The sequence below is a fragment of the Pleurodeles waltl genome, chromosome 7 (genome assembly GCF_031143425.1).
Source record: "Pleurodeles waltl isolate 20211129_DDA chromosome 7, aPleWal1.hap1.20221129, whole genome shotgun sequence".
Classification (NCBI taxonomy): domain Eukaryota; kingdom Metazoa; phylum Chordata; class Amphibia; order Caudata; family Salamandridae; genus Pleurodeles; species Pleurodeles waltl.
The window spans coordinates 645,758,781-645,784,637 of NC_090446.1; the positions used below are offsets into that span (position 1 = coordinate 645,758,781).

The 25,857-nt window shown below is 44.1% G+C and overlaps 1 protein-coding gene across 2 annotated transcripts in view; it reads left to right on the forward strand.

Annotated features, from left to right (window-relative positions):
• SH3PXD2B (SH3 and PX domains 2B) overlaps positions 1-25,857 on the forward strand; it is a 291,253-nt gene that overhangs the window by 153,804 nt on the left and 111,592 nt on the right. For both annotated transcript variants that reach the window (XM_069244643.1, XM_069244644.1), the window contains exons 4-5: positions 24,199-24,275; positions 24,982-25,073. In XM_069244643.1, the coding sequence (XP_069100744.1) occupies positions 24,199-24,275; positions 24,982-25,073 (169 nt within the window). The remainder of the gene's footprint in view (positions 1-24,198; positions 24,276-24,981; positions 25,074-25,857) is intronic.

Below are 25,857 nucleotides of genomic sequence, written 5' to 3' on the forward strand. Positions count from 1 at the left end.
AGACACAAAAAAACGGTCAAATCATTCTAAAAATCCGACCAACACAGAGTTGCAAAGAACAAAGCTAAAAAGGCTAACTGAGACAGGGTGAAGCTCACTCTGGGACAATTGCTGGGTTACAGAACGGTGGCAGTTTTGATTTTTTTTTTATCATCTTGTTTTTCAGTTTTCCTTGTTATTTATAGTCCTCATCTTATTATACTAGCGTTTGGTTTCATTGAGAAGGTTGTGCTTCTTCTGGCTAGACCTAAAACATTCCCATCATCAACCTTGGCAGTGTTATGGAGAGACATACAGTTTTAAACACATGGAAACTGATACACTGCTGCTGTGTTTTTGCTGTCAGCTTTAACACTGTTGTTGGTCCCACTATGGCAGTCACAAGAGGCCATCAGAAGATGGCAGCAATCCCTCCACCACATTAGAAGGTTGCCTCTACCAACCAGCGAGTATATGATCCTAACAGGCCTTTAGCAACCCAGAGTCCAACCATTCATGGTTAGATCACACTGAAGTACCTCACAGTAGCACCAAAAAACCATTACTCAATCAAGCAATGAGCCCTATTAGTAGTTTACCATAAGGTGGTATTCAGAAAGGTTTGACACATCCAACACAATCCCAGACACCACACTTACAGCCTCTGTTTCTACACTAGATGCTTCCCTCACATGCAGTCTCCTGTTCAAGATGTCCACCCACTAAGGCAGGACTCTTGTGTATGTTGTGGGCATGAAATATACTAAATGATCTAGAATTATATCAGATCCACATTTACTAACATTCAAGTGGACGAAAGCCCTGGTCTCTTTCTCCTGGGTATAATTGTGTGCCCTATTAAGTTCAGATATCAAACTAGGTGAATTGAACAGGCCCAGATACTGGGTAAGCACCTAACTGTGTGAAACTGGAAATCTCCAGACTCCATCCGATACCTGGGATAGAGAACTATGTCAGCGTATGAAAACTGAAGGAATTGGTATTGCTTCCCAGCAGAGGCAACGGAATTACCATACCTTTCTGGCACAGTGGGATACTATGATGATACTACTACCGAGAGCCAGTGATATGGCTAGACTTCCCGGAGTTAATACCTCCTATTTATTTCATACACCCCCTATTACACATAGATAAGGTTGTTATTGCAGGACCAATTCAGCTTGAACTTTTTTTATTTTTTTTTCATACTCAGTTTCCTAACATGTAATAATTGACGGGCATTCCCTTCATTATGATAAATAACCACGAGTGTGCCTAACAGCGACATATGCATCTGCTTAGATGATGTGTTGATAAAATTCTGCTTAGCTTGCTTGTACCAATTATCTCCACTTCTCACCTCCTCCCTTACCGCTTAACTTTCTCACTGCTTTATTATTAGGGTTCTTATAGCTGCCTATTTTCTGGATATGACACGATCCATGTGACTATTACCAATGTTGTATGCAATGTAAATTATCATTTCTTCGAACTTTTCAAAATCTATAAAAATATCTTTGAAAACTAGCCTATGTTAGCAGTTTAAAACTACATGTACGTATCTTAAAACTTGAGCATTCTGAGGACGGAGAGAGGGGGATGAGGAACACTATTCATAGACAACAAGCAGATGTGGACAAGTCGGCCAAGGACTACCTTCCAAGATGGTGCTGTTGCCATTACTAAAATGTTGCTATAAATACCACATGTAGCAGACGCCGAGCCTGGGGCTTCTGTTCCTAATATTTGAGGTTGGGGTGGAATTTTGGTTTTCCTTCTTTGGAACAGCATGTCCTTTATTCTTCTAGGATGGTCGGTCTGCAATTTTTAGAAATTGTCATGCTTTGGAAAACCAAAATCAGAGGATATTTGAAGTGCATGGGTGTCTTGTCATCTCTTCTCAATTTGTTCCTCTCACCAAGGAAAGTGCTCTAGTCACACAATGTCACTTCACAAAAGATTTATTCAGGCAAAACAAACACCCGCCTGACGCGTTTCGGGAGACCGAGCTCCCTTGTTCACGGGTAACAGTTGTTCATATTTCCATTTCTATTTAACAATTGTAACATTGCAACAACATACATGATGGACACGGAGCTTCATTTTATGTGGCGGCCATCTTGAAGCATGTTATCCTCCCGTTTTTTTCGATTACAACCAATTTTAACCAATTACAGACTCTTATTTTATCCCAGTAACGGCAAAACTGATTCATATTATCTATACTGATCTCTTTCTTTCTACATTTTTTGATTTCTATTTTTGACTGGTTTTACCGCATACTTATATCATACATTAAATTCACCTATTTCTTCAACTACAGATATACATTCTTACATAATATTTCCCCAATTGCTCCTAGTAGAGTCAAAATGAAACTAATAATAATACTTAAATCCCAGCTACTATATCTAGACTGGACATTTGGAAGATGAAAAGGCGGGAGCGTAAAGAGTGGTCCTCCTCCTCTAACATTTATGTAATGTATATAGGCAATAAGATTGTTTGAATGCCCATTTTGGGATTTAAGTATTATTATTATTAGTTTAATTTTGACTCTATTAGGAGGAATTGGTTAAATATTATATAAGAATGTATATTGGTACTTAAAGAAATAGGTGAATTTAATGTATGTTATAAGTATTGGTTGAAATTGAAAAAACGGGAGGATAACATGTTTCAAGATGGCCGCTGCATAAAATGAAGCTCCGTGTCCATCATTTATGTTGTTGCAATGTTACAGTTATTAAATAGAAATGGAAATATGGACAACTGTTACCCGTGAACAAGGGAGCTCTGTCTCCCGAAACACGTCGGGCAGGTGTTTGTTTTGCCTGAATAAATCTTTTGTGAAGTGACATCGTGTGACTAGAGCGCTTTCCTTGTTGAGAGGAACAAATTGGAGTTATAACGGGGGCTCGCAACCCCTCTCCAGTCTGCCGTTCATGGCGCAGACCTACGCGAATGCTGACAAGGGCTGTGTGTGTGTGTGTGTGTGTGTGTGTATGTGTATATATATATATATATGTATATATATATATATATATATATAGTATTTAAATCAGGCCAAGCTCCTCACTTAAGGGGTATTGATACACTTTACATTGTGTTAACTGAAATATTTCGTATTGTTATGAGAATTATGGTAGGAAGAGCCAGGTCGAACCTCCCCCTTGACTGGTGAGGTTTGACATCTGCAGAGAACTCCAGCTGCTTCACCAACAATTGTCTGCCATTTAAAGCTAATATACAAATCATTGGTGGGCAGATCTAGAGGTTTGCAGACAGTATCAGTCAGTACTTTGATTGCTTGTTAGCAAATAACAGTCCAAATCCCTCCATAGCTCAGTGCTGCTGAAAAGAGTGCAAATCGTGGGGTTGAAAGAGGTGTCTTGAAGAGAAAGCTTTGGTGCATTGTTTGAACTGCCACCTTCTACATAAGATCTATCCTTGTCAGACATATTAAAAGCGCCATCTATAGCATTTTTCTGTTGCCCCTATGCCTATATTTCTGATGGATACTCCTATCTTCAAAATCCTCACCTTTAGAATATTCCCCAGGCACCAGACTAAATCAAAACATTGTCACAGCAGTGCTCCCGAGTCCTGCTTGTGGGCACCGTGTGGCTAAGCGCTGACCTTGTTCTGCCACAGAAGTGATGGAGCGGAGCCGCATATAAGCGCCACTCCTGTGTATTGGTGTCAGTTCCTTTCTTTCCTCCACTTTGAATGTGGGTTCAGAGCTCTGCTCCCATTTTCACCTCTTTACAAATCCTTTCGAAATGATCTATTGTGGTATTCAAGGGAACAATGACCCCATTGAAGACTACAGAGTTCAACCATGCCTTGACTGTCAGAAACAGATATTGGTGACGTACCCGCCCAAGGTCTGCCTCTGGTGCTTGGACTCGTGGCATCACTCCAAGATATGCAAAGAATGTACCCTCATGTTCCCAAAGGCATCTGGGATCGTGAAACAAACCTATATGTCTCCAAACACTGAAAGAAGTCATGGATCACACACAAGCCCAGCTCCTGCTTCAAGCTGAGAGCCCAGACCCATTCCAGCTTTTGAGGCTGTTTCCATGACTGGTCTTCTTGTGGTCCAAGTTGTCTGGTAAGTCAAAGTCCAAATCAAACAAAAGCATAAAAAGTTGATGAGGGACTCAACCCCGAAGTTCTGAGTGTGTCAATGGGTGCCACTTGGTTGTGCCTCCTGTCACTACTTGAGGAGAGCATGAGGGCCACAACTGTTCCCGGGGTCTAGGTCGTCCAGACCATGCAGCAAAGCTATGCCCTTTCATTTCTCTGTGACCCACAACACCTTCCTCCCACATCAGAGCGGCTCTCAGAAGAGCACCTCTCCATCTTACCAAAAGATACAATAAGACGGTGCCAATCTTGGAAGTAGAGGCAGATTCTTACTTCTGCTATTTCCTTGTGGCGAAGAAAAACATGACTTTTACTTTAGAACTCTGACCTTTAAATGCCTTCTGGTTGAAGGACAAACTCAGAATGCTCACACTGGCCCATATTCTGTCTGCCCTGGATCTAGGTGACTGTGTGGTTACCTTAGACTTGCAGGATGCGTACTTCCATGTGCCTGTCCTGAAGTTCTACAGAAATTACAGCCAGTGTAAGGTAAGCCAGAAGCATTTTCAGTTTGCCTAGCTCCCTTTCCCTGTTACCATTGCCTGTCAGTGCTCATAAAAGTGATGGTGGTGATTGCCATCCATCTTTAGAGGTTGGGAGTACCAGTGTTCCCCTACCTTGATGACTGGATGTTGAAGGCAGGCTTGCCACAGTCAGTCGTAGACTACCTAAAGATGATAGCAAGCCTTTTCACATTTTTTAGTTTCTTGATCAATAAGTTATCGTCACACCAGACTCCTTCGGAGGCTTCCTTTTATTGGAGCTTTTCTGGACATTAGGTAGTTCCAGGCACTTTCTCCCTTGAAACCTATCAAAGACATTTTGGGCTATAATCCCAGTGTTTCATCCTCGGCCCTGGATCGCAGTGAGAGCAGCTCTGAGGCTTCTTGCCTGCTAGGCTCATGCATTCTACTTATCCACTTCATCAGGTGGCACATGCAGGCTCTGCAATGGGATCTGAAGTCTGTTTTTCCAGGATCAAGTACACCTGTCGCTTGTCATCCAGGTTTCAAAGGAGACTGCACAAGATTTTCAGTGGTGGCTGCTTGACCAGTGGCAAGGCCCCTCTGCTTTACCACCTAGAGCTGACGATGATGCCCAGTGTGTCACTGCGGAGTTGGGGAGGCCATCTAGGAGTGGTGCAGCTAGTGGGCTCTAATCTCCATCGGATACCTGGCTCTACATAAATCTGTTCGAGGCGCAGGTCATCCACCTGGCGTTCCTACAGGTTACTAAGGGAAGCAACACTGCAGGTTCTCACAAGCAACACCTTGGCCATGGGTACTGCAACAAGCAGGGTGGAGTGAGGCATATGAAAAGAGGCACTGGACTTTAGGTGTTGGCTGGAGCGTCCGGGCATTTCTCTGATCGTGAACCACCTGGCAGATGAGCTTAGCCAGTGACTATTGGTGGATCACAAATGATGGTGGCACAGGACATCTTCTGATAGTGTGGACAGCTCTGGTTGAATCTTCTGGCCACTGTCAATAATGCACAGTGTCCAAACTTCTGCTCATTGGGGTTCCCAAGAATGTTCTCTGTAGGAGACAAGTTCAGGCTAGAGTTAAGTGTGAGACTCCTGTTCGTCTTTCAGCCTCTGCCTCTCCTTCCCCGAGGTCTGAAAACGGTCAGGAACAATGGGGCCCAAATCTCTCTTGTGACTAAAGATTTGGCTCGGAGAGTGTGGAATACAGAAGTTTTAGGCGTGAGCATCTGCCTAGCTTGGGGATCTGTCCTTCGAGCATGTTACTGCCTCAAGAGGATATTAAGTTGCAGCAACACAGCAGGGTTCTGCATCTGCACTTGCGCAATCTAAACCCGCATGTGTGGAGACTGAGCGGTGGCAGTTGGATGCATTCAATGTGCATTCAATATGTGTTGTCTTGGTAACCAGGTCCGGCTACAAAGTCTGTTTATGCAGGGTACTGGGGCAAATTTGTAGCTGATGTGAAGTCCGCAACAAAGACCCCTTACAAACTGTCAAATGTTTTATTGGTTATTTTAGATCTGCATTAAAGGCTGTGTCACAGTAGTTTTAGGGGTGGGGGATTCAGGGTATTTTTTAGTTTTTAGAGGCGGGGTTGGGGGTTGGGTAGTTTAGTTTTTAGGGGGGTGGGGGTTGCGGTAGTTTTAGGGGCGGGGTGGGGTGGTCGGGTAGTTTCGGTTTTGGGGGGGTGAGTGTCGTGGTAGTTTGTGGGTTGGTGGGAGTCAGGGTATTTATTTGTTTTTAGGGGCGGGGTTGGGGGGTCGGGTAGTTCAGGTTTTAGGGGGGTGGGGGTTGCAGTAGTTTTAGGGGCGGGTCACTTTAGTTTTAGGGGCGGTGTGGGGGGTCAGGGTAGTTTAGGTTTTAGGGGGGTGTGGGGGTCGTGGTAGTTTAAGGGTGGGTAGGGTATTTTTAGTTTTTAGGGGAAGGGTTGGGGGTCGGGTAGCTTAGGTTTTAGGGGTGTGGGGGTCTCAGTAGTTTTAGTGGCGGGGTGGGGGTCGTTGTAGTTTCGGGGGTGGGGGGGTTGCAGTCGTTTTAGGGGCGGGGTGGGGGTGTTGGGTATTAGTTTTTAGGGGTCGGGGTAGTTTAAGTTTTTGGGGGGTGGGGGTTGTGTTAGTTTTAGGGGCAGGGGTGGGGGGTTGCTGTAGTTTTAGGGGTGGGGGGTCGGTATTTTTAGTTTTTAGGGTTTGCAGTATTTTTTGTTTTTAGGGGAAGGGTTGGGGGTCGGGTAGCTTAGGTTTTAGGGGTGTGGGGGTCTCCGTAGTTTTAGTGGCGGGGTGGGGGTCGCTGTAGTTTCGGGGGTTGGGGGGTTGGGGTAGTTTAAGTTTTGGGGGGTGGAGGGGTTGCAGTAGTTTTAGGGGTGGGGTGAGGGGTTGGGTATTAGTTTTTAGTGGTGGGGTGGGGGGTCGGGTAGTTTAAGTTTTAGGGGGGTGGGGGTTGTGTTAGTTTTAGGGGCAGGGGTGGGGGGTTGCTGTAGTTTTAGGGGTGGGGGTGGTATTTTTATTTTTTAGGGGTTGTAGTATTTTTATTTTTTAGGGGGTGGAGGGTCGCTGTAGTTTTAGGGGTGGGGTAGGTTAGGTTTTAGGGGCGGGGTTGGGGTAGTGTTAGAATTGTTTTTAGGGGTGGGGTGGGTGGTTGGGGTACGATTGTCTTAGGGGTGGGGGGGGTTGGGGTGGCGGAATCGCATGCTGGAACCACAAATGCTGTTCAAGCATGCCTTTACCAGGAATGCCTTTATAATGAAAAATCGTTTCATGGTAAAGGCATTTGTGGTAACAACTCAGTCATTGTTCTGACCGTGGTGTTTAGGCATGTGTAGCTCCAGCATGCGTTGTTCTGACTCCTATTCATTGCAGATGCGTCATATGACTAGACATCACTTTAAACTTGGAAATTGAATGTCTTTGGTGTCACGACTAATGAGCTACTGACTAGTATTGATGTGTTACTGAACGTTTTACAAGCAGGTTGCATTACAATTTAAAACAATCTCCAGTGCAGTTACAGCTCTCCTGAACTTGAAAGGGGTTTACGCTCTGTTGTCCTTAGTAAATACAGAAACAAACATTTTTCTGCTGTAACGTTAGTGGCTGTGTTTTTATAGAATGTGATACCGTAGGCTTACCACGATTTAAAAGCACCCATGTTTGGTAACAATGGAACTAGGAAGTATGGAAATAACGTGATTTTACAGGATAACACAGTTCGAACATGTGAAGATAAGGTTTTCCATTAAAGCTGCAGCAAGTATATTTTACTCCCGCCATTCGCGCACGCTCTACTGGGGCCCTGGCAGACAGGATGGAACTGAAAGGGGACCTTGTGCACTTCTAAGCCACTCTTTGAAGTCTCCCCCACTTCAAAGGCACATTTGGGTTTTTAAACAGGGTCTCTGACCCTACCAACTCAGACACTTCTGAGGTAGACACTTCTACTTCATCAGACACTTCCTGGAGAAGAAACCTTGAACCAGAAACTGCAACCTGTCAAGAAGAACTGCCTGGCTTCCCAAAGGACTCACCTGGACTGATTTTCTGAGAAGGACTGCTGCCTTGCTGTTGCCCTGCTGCCTTGCTGCTCTCTGGCTGTGCTGAGAAGTTCTCTCCAAGGACTTGGATAGAGCTTGCCTCCTGTTCCCTGAAGTCTCAGGACCAAAAAGACTTCATTTCTGCAAAAGAACTCGTTGTGTGGCGGAAGTCGACTCACAACCTGCATCGCGGTGAAAAATTCACTGCACACCGAACCGGAAGGACACAGCCCGACTTCCCGACGAGGAGATCGATGCAGCGCCAGCGTTGTGACTGGAACTTTGATGCACGGCTCACTGGATTGACGCAAAACCGACCCAGAACGACATAGCCTGACTTCCTGAGAGGAATCGACACATTGCCTGCCGTGCAACAGAAATTTCCACGCATCGCCCACCGGATCGACGCAGCTCCTGTGACTTCGCCCTGCAAGCACCGGATTTCAAAGCATCGTCCCCGGTACGTCCGAAAACCCCGCAACCCGAAGAGGATCCAAATCCTCGCAATGCCTTCTCTGTGTGGAAAATAAACAACGCATCATCTGTGTGCGGCCGGAGAAATCAATACACACCTCCTCGTTTTCCACACATTTCCTCTGTGGTCCCTTGCAGAGAATTTGAACACAAACCAGGTACTTTGTGCTTGCAAGAGACATTTGTTGCTTTTTAAAGACTAAAGGCACTTTTTATCATTTTTATAGTGATATTTCAACATATACTTATTGCATCTTGATCATTTTGACTTGCATCTTACCAGATAAATATTATATATTTTTCTAAACACTGGTGTATTTTTGTAGTTTTCTACTGTGTTATTGCATTATTTATTGCACAAATACTTACACATTTCCTTCTAAGTTAAGCCTAACTGCTCAGTGCCAAGCTACCAGAGGGTGGCCACAGGATAATTTGGAATGTGTGTGACTTACCCTGACTAGAGTGAGGGTCCTTGCTTGGACAGGACGTAACCTGACTGCCAACCAAAGACACCATTTCTAACAGTCTTTATTTCTCCTTTTCTTTATACTCTTTTAATCACAGTTTCTCTCACCCTCTTGCTTCTTCTCCCTCGCTTTCATCCACTCTCATCTTTTATGCCTCCGTGTTACTCTCACACCCAGATTCTGTCCTTAGTTACCTTTCAAACCAGTGTTTTTTTCTGAAGGTGGAAAAAAATTCTTCCAGGTCACCACCTGATGTTTGAGTTAAATGATTCGGGACTTTCTAACTGTGCTGTGAAGCTTGTGTGAAGCTGCCACGCCACCACTTGTAACAACCGCTTTGAGAGTGTCACCGTAACCAATGCTTTTCACCTACACACCAGTAGGTGTCAACACTGAAGTGCGCACCGGGATACATCGGCCTGCCCGAGGTCACACCCAGTGACCAGGGACCAGGGACCAGGGACCAGGGACTCGGGGCAACGTCTGGCCTGACTAAAAGATGCTGAAAACACCAGGCCCCCCTCGTGCACACTTAAATTACTTAATCAATGCGGTGCCTTGCAAATGGAACCGAATTCTTGCACATAACAGAAGGAGACGATTCGTCTGCTCTTGCAACTATGGGAGCAAGTTAAGTTGGGACGAGGCAGGGCATTCTGTCTTCTCAAATCTGGGGTGAAGTGGGGGGTGGGAAAGAGGGCACCCAGTTATTCCTTTGAAGCCTCCTGGGCGTCTTCAAAGAGAAACTGGAGAGAGTTACAAATCGAGAGAACCAGGAAGTCCCGCCGCTAAGGCAGACCTTCAACACAGAATAGAAAATAAACAGTAGACAGGAAGGAAAACCTATAGGAAAAATAGGATCTGATTCATGTCTGGGCCAGCTGAAACAGTCCCCTGCTCAGAAGCGCCTTGTGGCACTGGTGAACGAAGCATTTCCTGTGTCTGTCTGGATGCTCCCAGGGGTACCCAGATCACCAGCTAGGATTGTAAATGTACTGGTTATAGTAGCGTATAATATTGGGAATTTACCTCCTTAAGCGCTCGCAACTAGTTGCCAGAAATGGGAGTGAAGGTTGAATGGATGAATATTGACGCGTATATGAGGCACTCTGTCTCAGTGTAAGTTTCTTGGAGCCTGTCTTTGCGGGGTCCTGAGCAGATGATGAGATGTTAAAGCTGCCTTAAAACTGGAGAGAGAGAGGGTAACGCTCTAAGTTGTTGAAGTAAATTCTGCATGATGGACCCTGCCACAGGCAATGCCTTGTGACCCTTGAATTTAAGCTTGCACCGAGGAAACATCAATAAGGCTTTACGGCTCGAGTCGACAAATACGAGGAAATAGTTGATGTAAACATTCAGAACATATTTGATAGAAACACCTGAGCAGGCCAACGTTAATCTAATCTGCTCCTCGACTGGGAGCTCATGCAGCGACCTCCCTGCTTGCTAGACATGTTCCTTACAATTTAACCATATCACGATATTAACCACCTCATTCTACAGCCATGAGAGAAGACATACGAGATTCCCTGCAAAGGCCTCCAGCACGCTTCACATCGAAGTAATGGAGAGGAACCAGGAAGAACCTTGAAGTGACCATGAGGAGGTGTAATAGATGACAAGCAATGGTTGCACTGTTTTCAGTCTTTGTGAACCATCACACCATTTGCTCAGAAGAAACCTCAGATCCCAAATTATGATGCCTTATACTATGATCCACGTAGGCCAACAAGTTGAGGAGAATCTGCTTGGACTGGGCCCAAAATCCATGGGGGAAACGTTACTCTACAATAAAGCCATCATTTCCTGAGGGGTAATACCATACCCATAATTACTGATAAAAGGGGTGTTGGCAATACCTGGCCCAGGGTTTGGAGTTCTTTGCTGGGGCAGTAATTCTGGATAAACTCATGATGTAGGCCTGAGAGGACAGCCCATTTAGCCCCCCGTCTGGAATGAAAATGTGGTTAAATAGTGTCAAAGAAAGAATTTCCATATAACAGAAGTCTGAAGCCTTAAGCATAAACCTAAAGCCTGAAGCCCTTTACACCAGAGTCGGCTTCCAGGGCTGATGGGCAAGGTCCCCCACCCCTTAAATCTGGTTTGAGCTTCCTTTAAAGGTGAATTTGCTTGGCTTCAAAGAAAAGCAAAGTATAAAAAGGAGCAGTAACTATGTTCTAAGGCGTTAGATCAAAGGAGAGCTCAAGGTGTCTAAACTAAGATCTCACTCAGGAGAAAACTCATTGTCCTCTTCTATGTGAAAGAGTTGTACTATTAACAATTGCTAGTCTAGGGCTTTGTGACTATCCAGCTAGCATTGCCAGTCTGCTTGGTGGAACCTCTGGAAGGCTGATAATATGGGACAGAGTGAGTCCAGTGTCAGCCAATAAGTGAGAATTGTTCAGGTTTAAATATTCTAGGGACCATTGCTGATTTATTTCGTTACATAAGTAAAGTAGTCTTTGATACAATTTCTAATGAAATGCCTGCTTTTCGCTGTAAACTACCACAAATAATCTGACTTTCTTGGTTTGTCTAATGATATGATTGCAACATCGTTAATTATCTCTGTGTGACACCCTCACTGAAGTGTCTCTCTCGTGGTATTCTGCACTGTCCTTGTTTGCTGTGATATAGGCACCCACTCCATTCATCGGTCCCTTGACATCAGTGGTCACTTCCTGCTTGACTTCTGAGATATCATTGCACATCACCGGCTTGTCTTACAGCCTCATTGTCCACTCCCTAATAGACTTTTGTAATGTCAGGACTGCTCCTCTTGGCAAAATCTGAATCGACCAAAGATGGGCAACATTATATATGAATAGCAATCTAGGATACATGCAAATTGATTACAAGAAACTGGAAACTTGCAGACCCTCTCCATTGCAATTATGAATTCAGGTGCTGGCTCTGAGCTGTGTATAGACACCAACGACGTTCAGCCTCCGAGTACGGCTCCAGCCTTCAGGCCTGAAAGTTTAATACGTTTAGTAATGATCTCTTCCCAAATTATTAGGCAGCTGATTGGATCTTCTTAGCATTATTGATTTCCTCATTTCCAAGGGCTCAAGTTCACTTAATACACAATGCAAACTAGTAAAGCACAGTCCAAGGTAGAGGCAGATGTCTCAAAAGGATCAGTGGCACCCTACGTGCAACTGACTCCATGGACTTTGTGGCCTGAAATTGAAGTCTAGATTGGCTGAAGAGGCATAAGTAAATTTCACATTAGTATATGTTTTTGTTTCGGTAAAGAAAATATGATCACCTGCCTATCAAATTCTGAAAAGGCTTATTAACTAAAAAAAAAGATGTCTGTTTGTCACAGTTACTCAGCCAGCGGACAGTGCTTAATTTGTGAAAGAAAAGGTTGCGGTGCCCGAAGCTGTGCACAGAAAATGGCGGCCTATGTAATTAAACGTCGGTGTGCCGCATACCAAGGATGGTAGTCTTCAATTTATTACCAGCCACTCCCTGCCCCTTTCCTTGCAGGTCCTGCCTTCTTCTTTCATGACGGTTTTGACGCTTGCTGTCTTCCGATTTGTGTTTTACCTCTATTGCACTCTGGAAACATCTGATGCGGACATATAAGTGCCAATGCCTAAAAATAAGTGACGGTTTCCCTCTCCCCCCTCTAGCCAACCACTGGCTCAGATTAAGCACTGCCAGTGGACGTCCCCCCTCCCCGGTCAAACTATGTTGGAGCAAGCCCAGCAAGCAAGGGCAAAGTCAGACATTTCTATAAGGGTAAAAAAGACTCTGTAATGGAGACACATGGCACATACAAACATGCATGCAGGTGTCCAAAGACATGGATCATGACAAATGAAGAAAATGGCCTACAGCCCGCAACAGGTGTGTAGACCTTTTGGCTGAGCAACATTTTCTCATCTCGGGAGAAAGACGTGACAAAAAACCTCAAAACGTCAAAGTTGAGCACTTCCTTTTGCCATTTGTTAGAAGAGCAGAATAACATGGCTCAAGCGAATTATAGTAATAATACTGAAATGTATATTCCACAGGTCCTAATAGTAAGGTACTTGTAGCCAGGGCTTTAAGTGTGGTGTAAAAACGAGGGCGGTGTCTCTAAGGGACATAGCCTGTGTAACTTAGGAGAGTGACTTAAAAACACCCACGCTAAAGATCTCAGCCTAGCATACGTTGCTGCCTGACTGGCATTCTGCTGCTTCTTTCTGTTACCTCATCCAGATATGTAATACCCCAAATAACATAACATTACAGCTACAACACGCCATGACTATTGGCTTTGTCAATGGTTGTTAGTTGGCATAAGATAAACAAGTACATAAGCGGCTTTGTTGTATAATATTATTGAAAATGCTTCAGTTCTGAGATGATGTGACTGTGCAATAACTATAACAAGTCTCTTTGAAGCTACATCAAGGCCGGTGAAGGATGCTGCTGTGCCAAGGTTAGATTCTTTTTCACAATGAGGGTGAGGTAAAAAATGGAGAGCCCGATAGGGACCCATCTCAGAATCTGCTTTTTAGAGCTGCTGGGGCTCAGCACCGGGAAGATCCGGCTCACACAGTGGCAACATTTAGTAAAGTACATTTTCAGTTTTAAATCTCTTTTGCTTATTAGAAAGCTGAATTTACAGAGATACAACTGAAGAAACGTCCCAGGGATTGGATGTACCAGGACGAGGCAGGCTATCCATACGCATTCATTCTATGACAATACTAGTCAAGAATGGCAGACAGTGTTGCAACTACTTCTTAGTGCGAATGCGGATGAGAGTGGATCCTAAGCCCTTAAGACAGACCAAGACCCTGAGGATCCATCTGGAATGAACTTCAGGTGTCTACTTTGCACTCCAGATCTCACCACAAAACAGCTGTTTCCATAATCCCATTTCCCAGTAATACATTGGGTCTTGACAACTGTCCTGAGCCAATTTTAAATAGGAAGAGATGATCATGACCAGTAGAGAAATTGTAAAAAGCACAAATATAGTAGTTTTCCCAGTCTGAGAACATTGAACCGAACGTGGGAGTTAAAGGCGAAATCCATGATCTACACTGTTGATCAATACACAGGCCAACTTGAAATGCAAGATTAATTTAAAGACCTCAAGACAGATTTTTGAGCTTCATCTGCTTTTGGGTCTTTAGCCGTGGGTATCAAATGACACCATACCCTGGGTGGCCACCTTTTTAAGTCCAATCTACATGACAGCGAAAGACCTATTGTCTGTTTTCCAAAATTTACTGGGCTTCAGGCCCACCAGTTCCATACCATTGGCTGTTCTTATTATCACTCATATTTGTATGCTATTTATTTGATGGCTTACCTTGTCCATCTAGTGTGTTTGTCCCTTCTCTGGCGTGTCCTTCTATTGCTTACTCTTAGGGAACTACTTTTATATTTTTGCTTAAGGGCTCCATGAGAGTGCAGATAATTTCCAGGTGTCTGACTTAGGCTTCTTTTCCCCTTTTATGCTCTATGCTGCTCTGTCTTGTCTGCCTGCTTTTCTACCACGGGGCTGCTCAATCTTGTTTCTTTTTGCTTAAGCACTTCACAAGTGCATGTCTTTTCCAGTTTGCTCCCCAGCATGCTTCTCTCCCTCTTCAACCCTCTGCTCAGTGTTACTCTCCTCTCACGCTTATGTTTCTGTAGTGTTCTCTTCCTCTTGTATTTCTCCCTTTTGTCCTCCGTGGTCATTTCCCCTGCTCTACACCTCACTCCACTGTTACCCCCAAACTAAAAAATGTCACCCACATCGTTCTACTTGGGTGCACAAGCATTCTGATGTATGCAAGAGTGAGCGGAATTACATGACTGCCATTGCGCCTTTTTTCTTACTTTTTATTTTGGCGATGCTGCACAGCATCCTGACCCTGCCCAGCACCACCAGTAGCAATTCTGAGTAACTTTGGAATTGTATAAGATGCCTTAATGTAACACAGCATTGATATGACTGCAGATACACAAAAGACCATCACCTGCCATTCCCAATTGAACTATAAAACACATGTTCCTCATGTAAAAAAAGAAGGTGCAGATCATAAGTTTAGACTGAAAAGCCCCAAAAACTAGGTCACATTCTCATAGACGTTAGTGAGTATTCCGGCTGGAGAATACCCTCTGTGATTTTCTGCAGGTCAATGCTGCGGCCTGCTCTGACCTGCTGCAGACTCTCAATGGTGGCTCCATTTCTCCACCAACATTTGGCAGGTGCACTTTGTGCACTTTGTGCAGGCAGATCACTTTAAACTCTCCATCATCTCCACCATCCTCTGACAGCAAACCTACCCTCCAGGTACACTGCCCTTAAAAGTAACAGGCCTTTTACTGACCAACCAACCTGTCCATCAGTGCTTTGAATGGGTCGGTGCTAAGTACTGGCACTTCTCAGCTTCCTCCCTTTCAGAATCTGCTTTTTTCCTATGACAAGGAGGAGAGCACCGGTGCCTATGAGGTTTGATCAGGTGTAGGTACAGGTGGGCAGGTACAGGGTGGGCGATAGAAATGATGGAGCTGTCAGAGCTAAGCCTGTCTGTGCCTCTCTCTGCCAGCTGAGTTTCAGGGCGCTAGGCCCGGCTGAGCCACAGTCGCATTACTCAGCATTGTCTCTTTTCCCTAGTGACAGTGTGGGGGGCTCACTGATGAGGGAATTGTAGGCTTGCAGCACACTAGTCCCTACATTGCCAGTCACACAGTAGGTGTGATGTAGGTTGTGCTGTCTTCGATGTCATTCGACACGCAGCCTAGTCTCACTCTTCGTTAGAGAGGGCGTGGCAGTGTGCTGACTACTGTGTGCATGTGGGAGTGTGTCTGCCTGTGCCAGGGTTGTGTGTGTGGTGCGTCATATGTGTAGTTTTCTCCCCGATGCAATGATGTGAACGGCCCAGATGTGCAGCCCTGCCTCGGAATACAGAAGCACACCATTCCAGGGAACACACGGACATCGGCTTCTGCTGGCACCTGGGGACCTGCTCTTTGTAGGCACTATCTTCAGTTCAATATAAAAAGTCCTGAGGTCCCACCTCTTAAACCACTCAGGTGGGAGATGCGGAGAACCAAGGATTCAAAGAGGATCGGGAGAAGAAAAGTCACCACAAAGCCCCAGCGCACCGGGGTCCGTAGTCCATGGTCCTGTCTGACATTTGACTCCTCGCCAGCAAGGTGCGAGATTAGAGCTCACGCACCAACCACCCTCCATGTCTCACTTCCGAGTCTGCCACTGACTCTCTGTGTCTCTAGAAGGAGAATTAACTCCCTTATTTCTCCCCTTTTGACAATACCGCACTGGCCTCGCATATGTGCCTCTCACTGTGGGGGTATTGTGAGAAGTGTCCGCTCATCACCCATCTCGTCCAGCTCCTTAGCGAGTCACTGAACTGACTGCGTGTGACTGAGGAAACCCACGCATTGCAACCACGACTTTCAAAGATTCCCAGTCACCGCTGATGCACTCCTTGAAAATCCACCTCGTCGTGCTCCAAGCCACACCCAAGCCCCTCCCCTAACCCCATCCCCCAACCCCATCCCAAGCCCCGCCTCCATCACCACACCCACTGAAATGGGTGAGCACCTGAACCTCTCTTATTCTCAGTTACATCACTGTTTAGGATTCCAGGGATCCTGTGCGCTCAGACATAGTGACAGCGGAAACATCCCTCAGGTTATTCTGATCTGAGAGACTCAGACACGGGCAGCCGCGTTATACCCCAGGGCTCGGAGATTTGCCGGGCACAGAGCTCTGATAACATGGCATGATCTTAAGCCCTATTTACTCCGTTTGATGTGTAGTTCATGCAATCACTCATTGTTACAAATTGAAAAAAAAAAGCATAGATGCTGAGGTAACACTTTTATTTCAGAATCAAACGTATCCAGGAGTCTATCTATGGCGTAATTTAATTCGTCCCTTTCTGCGTTAGTAACCAAGGTGTTAATTTACTCGTTCTTAGAAACGGTTTTTGAAATGTGGGTAACTTAGAAGTGTCCGGTGTTTGGGTTGCATAGCTCTTACGTTGGGCAGCAGTGGCATCCATCAGATTCAGAACTCTTACAGGCTTGGGCTACTGACAGCAAAGCTGTACCTCACGTTATGAAAAGATGGAGTTATGCACCAGCCTCTTCCAGCCCTCCCCTGGTAACGCATTGTCTACATGCAGTCAGGGTAGTCCGGGCTCGCAGTGTTGGCTTGCTGTCGCAGGTATACAGGCCTAAGACAGCAGAGCTATACCTCGGGTTACGAATAAAAGAAAAACAGGTAGCTCCTGGAAACAGAAGTTCTGTCTCGGGTCTGGGATGTCAATCACCATTGTAGACGGCAAGCTTTTAAAAGCAACAGACAAGTACCGTGTTGAAACTAACAGTATCCAACATGCCCGAGATATCATTGTTGAAGAACAATAGTCAGTGTCACAAACATTTTAGCTCGGCTTCTTTGCATCTTTAACTGACAGCTTCCTGCATTGAGGCCATATTGGACAATGCCCTTTTATATTAACGGACCCACACTTTGGCGAAAGTTACTTTGTTTTTAGGTCTGACATTTGATTCAGTCTCACCAGACTATTGCTCTCTTAAAAAAAAACCAAAAACAAGCATTTGCAATGCAATGGTTCTCGCATTCGCTCGAGTTAGAGCGATTAGCGTTGTAAACTCCTAACTGAACTTTTCTAGAACATAAACTGAAAATTAAAAGTAAAACGGTGTCACATAAGCAAGCCAATTCGAAGCGCCACGGCCGCCATGAGCATCAGCGTGAAGAGACGCACAAAAGGAAAAACAAGTTCTCTCGCAGTCAAACTTAATGGCAAACGTGCAATTAGCCATGTAACAGGGGCGATGGTCAAGGCGGCAACAAAACCTCCCCAAGGAGGAGCAAAAGTAAACCATTTACCAATGTCATCAAAGGATTTTTGAAAGGCAAGCCCACAAACGAGTGGTAGTGATGGGCGTGAGGTGGGCGTTGCTAAAAGCCCAGATACATACCAACACGTTGGGAAAGCAGCACTTGTGCGCTGCCATGCTCACCCTAAAAATATACATAATAGACATACGTAGAGGGGCTTTTAATCAGTACGGCACTTTCACTGGTTTGTTGAATTGCTATTCATGTTTTGCTTCCGCCCACCACAGCATCGGGCAATGGGTCAGCCCACTTTACCCAATAGTTCGCTCCAATTTCCATATTGTTCACTTTTACTTAAAAATAATTTCCCTTCACTGACAAACCTCTTGTAAAGTGTGCTTTTTAGACTGTATTTTTGTATGTTCGCTTTAAAAACGTTTATTTACTTTGCTTGCACTTAGGTGCGCTGGGTCTCCTTTTTAAAGAAGACCCTTCTGCTGCAGTCTGCACAGAAAATCACTGGATGAAGAGACGTAACTTCTAAGGATCTGCAGAGATAATCTCTACCACCAGCCAAAACAATTGATCATCCTCTCCTAGCTCTAACAACCCCATCTATTATACCATTAAGCACTGCGTCCTAAGACAAGATAAGAACACCTCTCTGATTAATCATGCACCACAAGATAACACTTTAAACTACCCACCCTGCGCAGTGTAGCATGCTTCTTGTGTGAGTAAGCACTTCAGCATCACATAGTATGCAATGTCTGTGTATATATATATATATATATATATACATATATATATATATATATATATATATATATATACAACAGAATTGAGATAGCCACAATGTAGTTATAGTTAGGATTAACAGAGATAGGAAATGCTCAGATTTTTCAGCAGTAATAACTTTGTGCCTGTTTGATGAATCTGTACAAAACTTTGCAGACATATTACTCCTTCTTTATTCGCAAAATATGGAAAGTTGTGTGGAGGTCCGACAAGTGGGATCCCAAAATGCATTTGGGCACTACTGCATTTCCCACAGATTTTGTACTCATGTGTAGCATGAAAACAGCTGGACAGAACTGAATGGAATTTGGCATGATACACCTTGTGATGCCCAGACGATCCTTTTGGGTACTGCAGGTAAGTAGGGTAAGTATTTGTTAAGTTGTAAGGCATTTTAACTTAATGATATCTTTCGGCATGGTACTTTCCTGAAATTTTACGATATTTCACAGAGTACCATGGTACATAGCAATGACAAGTCATTATGTGATTGGCTAAGGGCAGCATTTATACATGGTAAAGGCAGCCATGTTGTTTTTAGGTACACCATGGCTTTGTTCTGCGTTACGCTTTCAGATATGAGTATTAGGTTGGTGGTGTGGTGAAAACTATATGGCTGCCTTTTATCCTTGGTAAACACTGCCATCAGCCAATCACATACTGACTTCTCATCCATATCAACCATTGTATACTGTGAACTTAATATGGTGTAGTGTGGCATAATAGATAACATAAAGCCAGATGTACAATGCATTTTACTGGTTGCAAACGGTCTGATTTGCAGAATAAGACAGTTTGCGACCAGAAAAAAGCATTTCTGGATTTACAGACTCCCTTTTGCGATCGGTAATCCATTACTGAATTGCAAAATATTTTTGGGAGTCGCTATTTGGAAGGGGCGTGCCAAGGCCATCCCTTCATACTAGCAAGTCGCAGGTCCATGTAAGATTGTTTGAGACCGTAAATGCGGTCACAAAACAATCATAGTTACCACCAATCTTAAGTTGGTGGTAACCCGTACGCAAATGGGAAGGGTTCCCACAGACCCCTTCCCTTTTGTGAATGCAAGGAAAAATATTGTTTCAGAGCATATAGTGGTCCCTCGGACCACGGTCTACTCTGGAAAAAATTAAAAGAAAAGTTTTCATTTTTTTGTTTGAAATCCTATAAGGAAAACAGGATGCATTTAAAAAAAAATGCTTTATTTAAAAAGCAGTTGCAGACAGTCCCCAGCAGGCCATCATCCCTGTGAGTGCAGCTATTTCCAATGGGCTTGCAAATTGTGACCTACCTCATGAATATTAATGGGGTAGGTCATTTGTGACCCCATTGGGAATCGCTAAATGGCTACATAACACTACTTAAAATATTCACACATACTACTAAAAATTATCATTTACACCCCATAATGTATATTCCTGACAATTTAAATCTACATCCAAGTTCACACACTTTCATGCTACGTCTGTTGCAATTACCACACTCCTCTCCATGCCACTCCACTCTCCGTTATTACACTCAATGGCCCTTCACGTCACTAACCACTACACTCTACACTATTCCGATGTATGAAGCTTGACAGCAATGTATTCTACACTACTTCACTATATGCCACTCCACTCTACATCACTCTTTGCAATGCCACTACAGTCTATGCTATTCCACTGTATTCCACTGCACTCTACAACACTCCACTCTGTGGCACTCCACGCTATTATGTCACACCATTGTACGCTATTCCACCGTAAACTACTTCACTGTACCTCACCCAGTCTACACTACTCCTGTGTATGCCACCCCACTGTATACTATTCCACTCTATGCCACTCCACTCTCCGCTACTCTGCCCCAGACCAGTGAATACTATTCTGCTGTAAGCCACTCCACTGTATGCTACTCAACTCTATGCCACTGTACACTGTGCTTTTCCACTGTATGCTGCTATACTATACCAAACTCCCCTCTGTGCCAGTCCACTCTACACGACTACACTACACTCTGACACTCCACTCTACACTATTCCACTGTATGCCAGTCCATTCTAATACACTCTGATCTATGCTGCTGAACTGTACACCACTCCTCTGTATGCTATTCCACCGGATGCCACTCCAGTCTTCGCCACTACACTGTAGGCCAATCCACTCTACACTCTTTCACTCTGTGCAACCCCACTGTATGCCACTCCACTGTACGCCACTCTGCTAGACACTATCCCTTTGTAAACCCCCCACTCTGACACTCCACTCAATGCTGTTTTACTGAATGCCACTATAATATACCTCACTTCACTGTATGCTGCTCCACTCTATGCTACGCCACTGTATGCTATTACATTCTACCACACTCCATTGTAAGCAAATCCACTCTTCACCAATCCACTGAACGTTACTCTGCTGCACGTTCCTCGGCTCTCTGCTGTACACGCTACAAAACTCAATTTTGCGCTGTTTCACTGTACGCCACTCCACTGTATGCCTTCCAATTCTAAGTCACAACACTCTACAAAACTCCACTGTACGCTCTTCTACTGTAGGATACTCCACTGTACACCACTGCACTGTACACAATCAATTTATTTGCTATTTCACTCTACACCTCTCCACTTTACGCTGTTGTGCTGTATGTCACTATACTGTACCTCACTCCACTGGACACACTCCACTGTACACCTCACCACTCTACGCTACTCCACTGTGTGCTATTATACTCTACCACACTCAATCTATGCCACTCCACTCTTCACCTCTCCACTGTATGCTGTTTATCTTTAAGGGGCTCCACTGTATGCCAATCTGCGATACCCAACTACACTGTATACTATTACACTCTACCCCACTCCACTGTATGCCAGTTCAGTCAATGACTCTCCACCATGCACAACACCGCTGTCTGTTACTCCAGTGTATGCCACTCCACTGGACGGCACGTCACTCTTCCACAATCCACTTTACAAGATTCCACTGTATGCTACTCCACTCAATGGCACTGCATGCCAACACAATTCCACAACACTTTTTTCCACTCCACTGTAGCACATTCTAGTCTACTCTAACTCACTACACTGTACAACACTGTACTCTACTCTATTCCACTACATTGTACTCCTCTCTATCACAGTTTCACACACTCTACAACACGGCATACCACTCCATTGTTTGCCATGCCACTCCACTCTATAACACTTTCCTCCACTGTATGCTACGCCACTACAATGTACTACACTTCATAGAATGGTTCTATATGAAACTTCCCTCCACTGTGACACTTTTTCCACTCTACACTCCACCACTCCTCTCAACTACACTGTATGACAGTTTAGCTGCTGTACACCACTCCAGTGTATGTCACTCCACTCTACAACACTATTGTGCTCTATGAAACTGCACTCTACAACATTCTACTACAGCCTGTGCCAGTGTACAGCACCATATCACACTTTGGGCCGCTACACCGCATGTACACCACTCTACTCCACTTGATGCCATTCTCTGACAGCCTTCTCAACTCTATGCCTGTCGACTCCACAACATCTGACTCTACAAAACTACAATCGAAGTTACTCCACTCTACATTAACTGTATCTTGGTGTTTCTCCTTTTACTAGTAATACCCTTGCGTATTATATATAATAATATGGCTTGTGAAAACATAGCAGTATAATTTAAATTACATATTTTCTCAGAACACAGTGCGTGGTAGAGTGGCGTGTTATATTTAATGTAGTGTGGCAACTGATGCGAGAAGAATGTGTATGGAGGTGCATGACTTATAGTAAATTGAAGGTGGTGCATAAATTATAAATGTAAGTTGTAACTAGTGGTGCATAAATTAGAAATGTAAGATATATTTATCTTTGTATCAATTTCTCTGTCAGTCATCATCAGATTTTCAGTGGCCTGGTTGGTTCCTCCCTACGTTGGAGCTGAGTAGGGTATATCTTGACATCACTGAAAAAAAAAGATTTTGAGAAGTTAATATTGGCTAAAATTGCCCTCATTTTAGTTTTGAATTCAACTGGATTTAAAGCCATGTGCATCTAGGTTGGTCACTGCTTGCCTCCTCTTTACCTAAAAATGTTAGGTGGTCCACCAACTTTACCTTTGTTTGAGTGTTTCCCATGCATATCTAGCCTTTTTAGATCTCGCCTATCACACAGCACAAGCTGTCTGTTTACAAAAATCTATTCCTTGGTTCAGAGCCTGCCCCATGCTTGCTATTAGTTGGTTTTCTTGTCACCCTTGTATGCTTGTTTTTTTATTTGTTAGCCTGTATGAGGTATTGTGTTTGTCCGTCCCCTGGAACACAGCCTAGCTACTTACGCCCTTTCTCTGCTTACTTTTGAGACACTAATTGTTGGACACTTCATGGGAGTACATATGTTTTCAAGCTGTCCATCATCTTCCCCCCTCTGATTCACTCTGTGTTGCTTTCTCACCAGGGTGTTTTGTGTTCTCCTTCATGTGCTTCTCTCCCTACATTACTTTCTCCCCATAGCTTCACCAACATCTCCACAGTCCTATTTCTTGCTTGTGTGCCTCTCTTTTCCTCTCCACATTGTTCTCCCTCTCTTGTCCTCTCCACATTGTTCTCCCTCACTTGTATACTTCCCACCCAACTTTCCATGTTTGTTTCAATGCACCTTTCTGGTGCCCTACCTGTACCCTCTGTGCTGCTTACCACGCCTGCTTTTAAAAAAATGCTTTTGCACTCCCCCCCCCCCCTTTTTTTTTTTTAACAAATCTATCTTGGAGAAAAAAAGCACCAACCAGTCCATTTTGTAGGTGTGCATGGTGCAGACAACTATGTAATGTTGCAACTACATTATAGCTCTTAAATGTTTAGCCAAGTCACACGGAATCATTGAAAACACTTGGCAAAGCCAACACATCCCAAAGGCATGACTTATTGGCTTAACAACTGCTTGTTGAATTATTTTGATGTTTACATGAGTCATGGCATGCAGAATTGCCGAAAGTTAATTTTACAATTGTAAACAATTGTAATAGAATGATAAAAAATGCACATAGTAAACCAGAATGTCGCAAATTTGTAGCTTTTATTATGCATTAGACAATTTACGCTGGCAGCTTGAGGTAATTATAAAGTACTAGAAATGTATGCCCAGCATTGTCGTGTTGCTGTTTCAAAGACTCTTAACTTGTGGCACATTACAGTCTACTTCCGACAGATAGTTGGGGAAATCACACGTTTTTACTTCAGATTTGGACATCTAATAGAAGGGTAGAGTAAATCAAATAAATGGGAGAAGCACGCTTTTGGCCATGCTTGCCTTGGCGCTACTGGGCCTTCGGATGTCCCAGCTTGTCAAGTAATCTCCCTATTCCTCCTTATGCGGGTACTTTGACCTCCTTATGGAGGCTCCTCTTTCTTCATTGCTCAGCACAGTGTTGCTACAGTATAGATATCTGTTAATGCATACACAGAACGTCTCTTCATTGGTTCTTTTTTAATGCTGCAGGCAAAATCCTCTTCAGAAGAAGTCACATTCGAGACGTTGCAGTTCGTCGGCTGGTACCTATAGACGAGTACTGCAAGGTAAGCACCATAGGAGTTACTTCCACTTCCTGCTTTGAAGCAGAGAGCTCCTAGTCTAGAGGAAAACTGTTTTCTTAGTGTTGGGCTTGTTATGAAATTCTTGGGTTTACCGATAGGTCATTTCCTTCGACAGGCTGGTGGAGTTGCATGTTAGGTAGAGATCCTGGCACCAGGAGAGCACTGGGCTACAAATGCTTGTTAGAGGGTGACTGAGTCTATGACCTGGCTAAAGATGGAATTTAAGTGCAGAGACCCAAGGTCCCGGGGTAACTGGGAGCAAGACCCTGTTTAAAAGGGTGGATCTGAAGTAGAGGTCTTCATTAAGGGGTGGGGCTAAAACGTAGGCGCTAGCTTGACGGAATTGTTCAAGCACTATACAATGAGTACAATTTTATGAGAGTGATAAGATAGGTTATATTAATATGCTATGCTGTCAGTCTTGCTGTTTTCTAGCACTACAACAGGTGTTACAATTACACAACTCAACAGTACTCTTTTAATAGCCTCAGAAGAACGAGAGGCTAAGTTGTTTGTGTGGGGATTACAACCTCTTAACAGTTGATTACCTAAGCATCTCTATTGTTGATAGATTCACCCACTTTTCCCTCTGATTGGTCACTGGAATGTTATTCAGATTGTGGATGAACATCTTAATTTAATGTTTATGTTATTCATTGCCTGACCGTTTTATATCGTCCATGTGCAGTCTCTGATCCAGCTCCCACGATACATCTCTCAGTGTGAAGATGTCCTCCAGTTCTTCGAGGCCAGACCGGAAGACCTCAACCCACCCAAAGAGTGAGTAGCTCCATTAACATTTTGTAGAAACTAATAATTTCTGATCTTTTGTTGCAGTGCTTATTGGGTGACGACATTTCCAGGGCTGTGTGCTGGCACCCTTTCAGATGCCATGCTGGACCATCAACATGGCACTGTATCGTATTCACCTTAGAATCAGTACTGACCTTTTGGAAAATTGGAGCGATGTCCCCAAAGGGCAATATCTCCCAAAGCCCAGAAAGGTCTGGCGAGTGACAGTCTTTTGTCAGCATGCGACTGAGGTTAACTTGGCCCTGCATGACTTTCTTTCAGTTTCCTAATATGCCAGCCCGGGGCCTCTGCAAAATGTAGACATGTCCTCTTGCGATGGAAAACCGTTTACAAGTAAAAATAACTGAAAACCTTTCACAAGAAGCCACCTGAAGATTTGAGTTTTGCAGTCTGTGGCATATGTATCCCAAAAGTACTGGGAGCCTGTCCAAAACATCCTTTTGTGGTTTTTCTAAGTATGGTCGTCATGAATAATTATATTCTCCATGGAGTAATTAGTTATGGCCTTAGTATGTGTGATAATGAATATTTGACTCATCTCCCAGTTACTGTTGAGATAACACTGCACAGTGCACATTTGGAAGGGTGGCGCAGATTGTTTAAAGCAGCCACATAACGCTCCTGCACAAATGACTAGTTACCTCAGTTAACAAAAGTGAAATTAGGTGAGTAGGTTCAATTTCAGTTTCTTACAGAAGATGGAGACTGATCGGAAGAGGTGTGTCCTATCGTGCGGCCACTAATTTGTGAA